Source organism: Saccostrea cucullata, unplaced genomic scaffold, assembly GCF_032062105.1.
Source record: "Saccostrea cucullata isolate Sc308-1 unplaced genomic scaffold, CSIRO_AGI_Scuc_v1 ctg2002, whole genome shotgun sequence".
NCBI lineage: Eukaryota > Metazoa > Mollusca > Bivalvia > Ostreida > Ostreidae > Saccostrea > Saccostrea cuccullata.
Genome location: NW_026938536.1, coordinates 1 through 9,201, shown reverse-complemented (window position 1 = coordinate 9,201; position 9,201 = coordinate 1). Strand labels below are relative to the sequence as shown.

The window sequence follows — 9,201 nt, the reverse complement described above, 5'->3', positions numbered from 1 at the left end:
TAGTTCCAACACCCTCCCTGCAGATGCATTCCCATATCCTGACTTCGTTTTTGGACCCATAAGTCCTCTGCTGAACAAGATCCGTTCTTTTTCTCCAAATCCTTATTCTGTCATCATGCCCCATTATAATTTTACTCTCATCTGAAAAAAAAAAATCACATATCAACACCCTAGCTCACATCACCCTCAAATGAACTTCTTTATGTGGTCCAGTATTGCTTTTTCCAGCTATTGTCGTGTAATACTACCTACCTTAATATTTGTCAAAGCAACACGAAACTTCCTGTAGATTGGTCTTACAGGAAGTGTCGTAACCTGTTTGAAAACTTCAGTGATGGCACCATTGACGGGCGATGTTTCAAGTTTTGATCCCCACTCCACAATTATCCCTGTTTAAAAAAATAATGCATCTTTTTAGCACTTTATAGGCCGTATTATTTATTGTGAAACTTTGTTGTAAAATTAACATTAAATGCGGCATATCTGTTTCCTTTTTTTTACTTACATAGGCATGGTTTTAGTTGATTACGTCATGATTTATGAAAAAAGTTTGTTTATATAATCAGTCGTTTAAATTTTATTGCATCGTACAACATTGAAACACCAGTTGTCTCATGTTAAATGTTTGGGCGAGTTGTCCTTCTTAAGGAATTGTTCAACTGTAACAACTCTCTTACGGCCAAGAATTCACAGGAAGTTACACGCAGCTAAAACTTACAGAACTGGCCAGGAAATTTTCTTGAGCTGACCAGGTAATTTACTTAAACTATGAACAAATAGGAATATTACTACTCGGAAAAAAAGAAAACAGGATATGATACATTGTTAAACATAAGTGTAAAGGAAAGATCTACATTCAAATGTGTAATAACGATCGATGAAAATTGGGGAAAAGTTAAACCGAAAGTAGGAAAAAATGATAAAGAGTATTAAAACCATTGTACCAAAAACCTGAGTCAACGTCACATAAAATATGACTGTGAAAACAATTAAGTGTATTTTTTATAATAATAAATGATTCTAGTTCCTCATTATAGGTCATAAAGTGATACATACATACATTATGATAGGAACCAATAGAATTGTTGAGTTAAGGACAGATGATACAAACAAAGTCATTTACATGTTATTTAAATGAATCATCAGCATTTCACATAAAAAAAATCTAATACAGTATGTCAAAATTTTTAATTGATGATTATTTTTTGATTTTTAATTTAAAGGATTACGCCACCACTTGCCTGTGGAAAGCTACAATTTTTGACCCATACTCGGAACTAAGCCCATTGAGGAGTAAGGGAACTTTTTTCATGCCAATACCTACTGCATCAAGGGACCTCGGCTAATACAGTCTTATCCTAATGACAGGGACATTATTAATTCTTTAATAATAAATTTAGATTTGGGGGGATTTTGAACATTAAATATCTAAAAGAAAACATATCTAGTGTAAAGTTTCATAGTAAATCAAAGTGTAAAAGTATTTACAAGAATAAACTATAGTAAACCACGCTTAAACTTAATGGAATCTTGTATTTAATGTAATTGTCTTCATTTAAGGACAGATGATACAAACAAATCTTTTCTTTGGAGGAGACTTGATATCATGTCATAAGTTCAGAAAAGTGGATAATTCTTAGAATCTTTTCTCCAAAGAACTGCAAAATGAAATAGACTTGGAAAATGTTAGTAATATTTCAATAAAAAATCAAATATAGACAAATCACACTCAGTAAAGGTTTACAGATGAAAACAAATTTTGGAATATGTTATCTTGGCACTAAAAGTGCAATATAAAATTTAGAAAAATATACCAAGCCGGGTGAATTTGATGAGGACAAACAAAATGAAAAGAATTCGGCAATGTTATATAGTTTCATTTTTACCATTCCATTTTGCTTTTCTAGATAAAATTCACCTGGCTTTGTATACCTTTCTAAAATTTATTTAACACTTTTTGCACTAATTTAACATAATCTAAAATTTGTTTTCATCTGTAAACCTTGACTGAGTGTGTTTTATCAATATATGTAATTTTATTGAAATATTACTAATATTTTCCAATTCTATTTCATTTTACAGTTCTTTGAAGAAAAAAATCTAAGAAATATCCACTTTTCTGAACTTATGGCATGATATTAAGTCTCTTCCAAAGAAAAAAATTGTTTGTAACATCTGTCCTTAATCTGACTGCTTCAAAAGTGAATGAATGGTACTTACCACAAACAAAAAATGGATGTGCGGGTTGATATATATTTTTTGACTGATTTTGATTTGTAATGACATGAATAATAAATCCCTGAGATATAAAGAAATCGTAGGTTTTCCTTGGTGCTTAGATTTGAGATTTAATTTTGCCTTCTATATAATTCCATACAAATTTTTGCACAATTTTTTAACTTGATGACAAAATCTTATAAAATTCTCCAACTCTACTTGGTAAACATTATTCAGGTTGTCAATTCAAATGTAACTTTATGAGAAATAATGCTGATTTCTGAAAAAATGTTTGTTTGTGTAGCACATTTTTTAGAGTTCATTTTTATTTCAGAAGAAAATATCATCTTGCCTTATCTGAGCGCTTGCGTATGCTTGTTAGCAGGAATAAATATCCTACCGACCCAGGTAACTATGAAGCCCGTCAATTATAAATTATGACATTGAATTATTTTATAATGCACAATATGGATACAAAAACGAAAACTTTTAGAAATTTTTGTAAAAGTAACGTAACTAAAAACTTATTATTCACGTACAAACTCGTTTTTAGTATGAATATACAATAGTAATTGATCTGTCAAGAAGGTTTTCAATACAATAATAATTCTCTTTCTGCAACTTTGTCTATATTTAACTTTCTCTGTTTTCAGGGGAAGATAACAATGGCTTGCAGTAAATACAAATCAACAAAGGAGACAACCCACGCCGCCCGTCTGTCCAGGTTGTTGTTGGATCCATGTACAGATCTCTTCAGGGACCTTCTCAGGACCTTCATAACTGAAGTCCAATTTCCATATGCCCTTCCAAATCACAAAGCTACTTTATTACAAATTACCAACAAAGACCAAAGGAATTTATTGTATCCAAACACAGGACTATTTCAGGGAACGTATGAAGAATTTGATTTATCTTTGTTATATATTTTATTGAGAAATATATCGGGGATACCTCCCCACCAGAAAGGATGGGGTAAACATCCAGATCTAACTGACCGGTCCCTTTCTGCCAACATTGATCGCATCAGAGAAATACGAAATACCTATTGTGGACATGCACCCAGAGTCACACTTTCTGATGTGGATTTCCAGAGAATCTGGCAAGATATGACAGTTATAATCTGTGATCTCGAGGGAGGTTTAACAGCAAAATGTACAAGGTATACAGCTGCAGCCAATCTGATTAAAACTGACACTATGGACCCAGAGCAGGAAAAGAGACTCTTGGATGTTATTGATAAACAACATCAAGATTTTGAGGGCCTTAAAGGTTTCCATTTTCTTTGTTTTTGGTCAAAATACTGCGTGTCTTTTTTATTTCATAATATTAAAAGTTTATTAATGTTTAAGATAAAGAAAATGATTTAGTTTGGATTCTATACCATCTTATTTTAGCTTCGATTTGCATTTGTATAATACCTCTTTAACGACTCAAACGAAAATTTAGTTTATGTTACAATATATGTAAATCAAGTGATAAAAATATTGTTTAAGATTCAACAACTGAGGTAATAAAAATACAAGAGAAAATACACCAAGAACATCAGCTGCTACAAGCAGAACAAGACATATTGAAGTCTGATCTACTACAAAAAGAGCAAGAGATGAGGTCTCAGCTACACAAACAAGAAAAAGAACTAAAATCTGCGCTGTAAGAACAAGAAACCGAAGAAGAAGATATGGTTTCAATACAAATTTTGCCCTGTGATTTTCTAAAAAATGAAACTAGAGTAAAAGTTGAAATTTCATGCTTTTCAAAAAATTGAAATTCATTGCAGAAAAATCATACAATTTATTTTTCTCACATGTGTTTTTGAACGCTAATTATGACGTCATAAACATGTGCATTTTCCCGTATTTTCTTTAAAAGTTGCAGAAGACACCAATTTTCAATGGAATTTTCTTTCAGATAACATTGTCCACAGGCATCGCCCACAAAGATCTTTAGATATGTGATTTGTTATTGAATTTTGCACAATATATCAAAAAATAAACGTGGGCGACGGCTGTGGACACTGTTTTCTAAAGGAAAATCACCCTTGAAATGTGCCATTTTGAGGCTTTTCTGTTGAAAATAGAGAAATGCTTCACATTAATGACGTCATATTTGAAGAATGGTAAACCCTCATGCCATATTATTTCCTGATTTATCAGAGTCATTTATTTAACTAATATTTAAGCCAGTTTCAAAACTTTTTGATGTCATTACATTTTTAGGGCGCAATAAAGCTCAAACCATACCTTCTTCTTTGAAAATAAACATCGAAAACAAGAGGAAGAACTAAAATTCATGCTGCAAAAACAAGATACCCAAGTTAAATCCGAACAACAAAGACTAGATAAAGAGTTTAAATCTGCGCTCCAAACACAAGAATGTGAACTGAAGTCAGAAATTCGTAGACAAGGACTGGAATTCAACACTGAGCAACAAATGCAGAAAAGGGGGATAGAAGTGGTTACAGAACGTGTAACTTCTTTAGGTAAAAACAGCTTGAAATAAACACGTACCCATTATAGCAGCTTAAAATAAGTTTGACTATGAATAATAGAAGTTTTAGCCATTTCTTTTGAATCGTTTTGAATTATATTCTTTATGATTTATCAATGTACAAAGTATTTTGAATAAAGATTTTATGTACAATTTTTCTATAAACAGAAAAACGTCCTTGTGAAAGAAGTAATATTCTCGGTAAGTCATCCGAATTTGAATTTATTCATTTAATCATTTGGTGTTCCATTTTCAATCTACTTTAAACCTCTTTAAATGTGATACATGTATTCTTACAAATTATATTTATTATTCGGATTTTGCTTATTCTTATGCAATGCATATTGAAGGTATTTACATGATTTATGAAAGTAAAAATATGATGTTTAGATAATCATATCACAAGATCTGGTGATCTTATTTTCATAATCATCCTTTTCCAGACAATACCAAAGCTGTTCTTCAAACTCTAAAAACCCGAAGCGTGTATATAAGAACATCAGCTGTGGATAAAATAAGAGAAAAACTCAAAGAAAATAGAATCCTAATTCTAACAGGGAGAGCAGGTTGTGGGAAAACAACCACAGCTTACCAAGTGATGCTTGAGTTGTCAGAAGAATCTTCAGAGCCGCCCTATAATCCTGTCATTATACATTCTCCCGATGAGTGGAACAAAGTTATCAACCCATATCAGCGACATATCGTTTTTCTTGATGATTTCATGGGATCTTCGAATTTCGACAGAGTAGCCCTTTATAAATGGAAGTCGAACTTTGATGCAATAATTGCTTGTGCTACGAAAGGTCAAGTTTTATCACTGATAGGTTTAAGAAAGAACATTCTAGGCGAAGCAGAAAAATATGACATGAAAGGCTTTTTTCACAACATCACAGTAATTGACCTGTCCATGGACCAGAATTTTACACTGCAAGATAAGGAGAAAATGTTTGCAGCTTATGAAGCAAAGTGCTCTTTTAAAGACTCCACTGACTTGCATTCTAATGCAAAAAGCCAAATAATATCTGCTGTTCCATATCACGGATTCCCCCTGACATGTTTTCAATTCTTTTCTAGGCGCAAATTCTATCAACTTGGTCCCGCCTTCTTTTTACATCCAAATGAGTTTACGTATTATGCGATAGAATACATGCGTAAATCGAAATCTGAGTACAGTGAAAAAGTATCATATTGTGTTCTTTGTTATGTGTTTATACAAGGGAACATTTCAAAGAATGCTATCAGTTTTGATTTGTTCAAAAGTATCTGTGAAAAATTGAGAATTTCTTATGTCCCTGACATAGATATTTGGGATGCGATTGATGATTTAAATGGTGTATATCTGTCAGACATAGAAACAAAAAACAAATACGTATTTTCACATGAAACAGTTTTGGAGACAGTTGTGGTGTCATTTAGACAGTTAGCTCCTGATAGAATAATAAAACGGTGCAGTATGAAAACATTTATTGAATTAATTCGTACAGAAAACTATGATTGCAAACCTGGTAAAGTCGTCCTGAAAATACCGCAGAGTCACTTTGAAGACTTGGCACAAAGAATTTTATTTGGAGACGATAGTGACGATTTTGGAGAGAGTATCTATTTTCAGCATCATGTGTGTCATGATCCGGAGTTTTTATCCGTATTGTTAAATCGCGATATCACCCTTAGATTTGCATCCATTCTTTCCTTTCTGTGCGAGGAATTCCGTGACTATTTATACTTTAATGATGCTCTCGTAAACAAGATGCTACAGTTTTATGGTCACACTTTCTTACTTCGGAATCCATGCAAAGATATAGACATATAAAGGACAAATTAAAAAAAAAGCCTTCTGAAAAGTCGAGTAATACGATGCCGATTGTTTTAACCGATGAACAATTATCCATTCCAAATTTATCTTTAAATGAACTTGATAGAATTTCTCAAGAGGGATTACCTTTCGTAATTTCACGTTACTGCCTTGCAAATGCTTTGTCGGGTTGTCTGGCTCATTATAAATGTGAAACCATTGTTTTTTCTATCCTTCATTACATCAAATCACACCAAAACCTGCATGACCTACTCGGTATACTTTACGTACCGATGCCTGTATTTGAAAATTCTTTCATTATTACAAATCCGTTATATGGAAGTCGAAAGGTAATTATAACTCCACTTCATCTGTGTGTGTTACATGGATGGGAGAAAAATGTGGAAATTATTCTGACAACAAATAAACCGACAACGACATCAAACGACTGGACATGCGCTCATCTTGCTGCATACAGTGGTCGAGCGTCCTTGTTGCACAAGTTTATCAATCTTGGACAGGATGTAATGAAGAGAACAACTGAAGGATACTCTGTGTTCCAGACAGCACTTCTTGGTCTGCGATATGGATTCGGGGTTGTTCCTGAATGGAGGAACAAATCGGGAAGATGCTTACTTAATAAACACCTTGATGATTTCTTATTGCTACGCACTGTTTCATTTCCAGGAGAAGATGATTTTGATAAAGTTATCCGTATTCTACTAAACACCAAAACAACTTGTGTCACCAATGACCTCCTTATGGAAGTTGACTAGTTTGGAAATGGAATAGCTCATTATTTAGTGATCCATAACTATCATGATATTCTTGATCACCTTTTTTGGATATAGCAAAGTTTTCTTATTTCAACGTAATAAAAAAGAGCTCCCCACAGCATTACACCTTGCTGTATACCTTGGTAGACGGAAGCTAGTGTTAGCACTGTGGGAGGCAGGCGTGCGTCCAGAAAACTCGGATCTCTCTTTATTGAAGACGCTCGACAGTGGAAGGAAATTTTGCAACAGAAAAATCGAATGCTGTGATTTATGGGGAAATAATGACGAAAAAACGTTTTGGAACGAATGCAGACAAGAAATTACAGACACTAAACTTCGACGTGTTGACTTTGGGAGCATTAAATTTGGAAGCAATGACGACTTTCAAGGTGTTAGATGTTTCCTCCAGGAAAAAATGAAATATAGATTAGCCCTTTTAAGAGTATAAATAAACTTGTGGACTATATGTTGAATTTAAATAAAAGGCCTATAATATTTTAAGGTTCTCTCTTCATAATGAATCCTCTCTGTAATGATTTGAATTTCAAATAGGTGCCGTGGTATCCAAGGTCAAAACTAATTGATACCGAAACTCAAACACCTGGGGTTGTTATGTGTCCTGGCCCTAGGATCGTGAAACAGACTTAAACTTAAGTCATTTTTTTAATTATCTGTAAAATGTTTCTTAATCATTGAATGAATATCTAAATTTGCAGATAACAACTCTTATGTGAAGCAATATTGACAAATACTTTAATTTTTAGTTGTTTTTGAACGTAGTTTATTGATATAAATCAAAAGGATTGGAAACAAGTTCTAAATAACTTAGTAAATTCCTCTCTTTATATAAAACAATATGTCATGCAAAAAGAAAAAAATAATACAATCGGTACATGAATAAATAGATACAATATAATGTAAATTTTTAGTCTCCTTGACTTAATCAACATTTTAGTAAAGCATGAATATTTTGACTTATGCTTAAGATGTTTCATGATTCCGGGGCCAGATTACTATAACAAGTGCCCTGAAGTTATAAAAAAATGCATCCTTGAGATTCACAAGGTTAGTGTTTGCAAAAAAGTGAAAGAAATGTGAAAAAATTACCCTGAAAATTACTTGATGTCTGACATCCATGATCCATATATTTGTGAAACCAACTATTCCATACTGTTAGCGTATTATATTTGACTGTGTACTCTTTTAAGCGCTTTTGGCGGAAAGAAACATCCGCTTACCCAAATACTACTCTAAACGTCTTGCATAAACATACGTACATAGGAACATGTAGAAATGCACTGTCTTAATCAAATCAACGCTAACTTGTCCAAAAATTGATTTCTGCAAATTATCGTACGTACACGCTAAATTCAAAACATTTACAGTATTTTACTTTAAAAAAACAAATTTAAGGTTATTATTGTAATGATTTCATTCTCTCATTTTAATAAAGCTTTACAATATTTAAAATGTAATTCAATCACAGGGTAAATATTCCTTATAGATTGGTGTTGATTTGTTTAAGGACCTTCTTGGGCTTAAAGAAAACTAATGTAATCGGTTAACCCTTAACCTTTCGACCGATTAACCGGTTAGTCGTATCAAGTTATACATTTTGACATTTTCTTTTCATATACACAAAAAGGCTAAAAAGACCTAAAAAAAAAATAAATTCTGTGTTTTATTTTGATCGGGGAATTTGATGTTCATAAGAGTATATTTTATATCAATTTCAAAAGACAAGAAAAAAATTAAGAAAACCATGAATCTTGATTGAGAAATCAGACAGGGATAATTTTCCAACAGTCTATATTTGAACGCTCGCATTATTTTCAATTTACAACGATCTTTGTAATAATATAATTTAATAGATAACAGCAAAATATATACATACTATGATCAAAAGTGCTTAACGATGATGTTTTTGAT

General features: G+C 32.5%; 1 protein-coding gene across 1 annotated transcript; it reads left to right on the top strand.

The window, feature by feature from the left end:
* Positions 1-2,876: 2,876 nt before the first annotated feature.
* LOC134250588 (E3 ubiquitin-protein ligase DZIP3-like) lies at positions 2,877-3,876 on the top strand. The gene is made up of 2 exons (XM_062732953.1): positions 2,877-3,486; positions 3,711-3,876. Exons 1-2 carry the CDS (start codon positions 2,883-2,885, stop codon positions 3,869-3,871), a joined length of 765 nt encoding a protein of 254 aa, XP_062588937.1. The 5' UTR covers positions 2,877-2,882; the 3' UTR covers positions 3,872-3,876.
* Positions 3,877-9,201: the final 5,325 nt, after the last annotated feature.

Coding starts and splice junctions, on each gene's coding strand:
- LOC134250588 (XM_062732953.1), top strand. CDS start 2,883: ATGGCTTGCAGTAAATACAAATCAACAAAGGAGACAACCCACGCCGCC. Junction 3,487..3,710: donor AGATTTTGAGGGCCTTAAAG/GTTTCCATTTTC, acceptor ATATTGTTTAAG/ATTCAACAACTGAGGTAATA.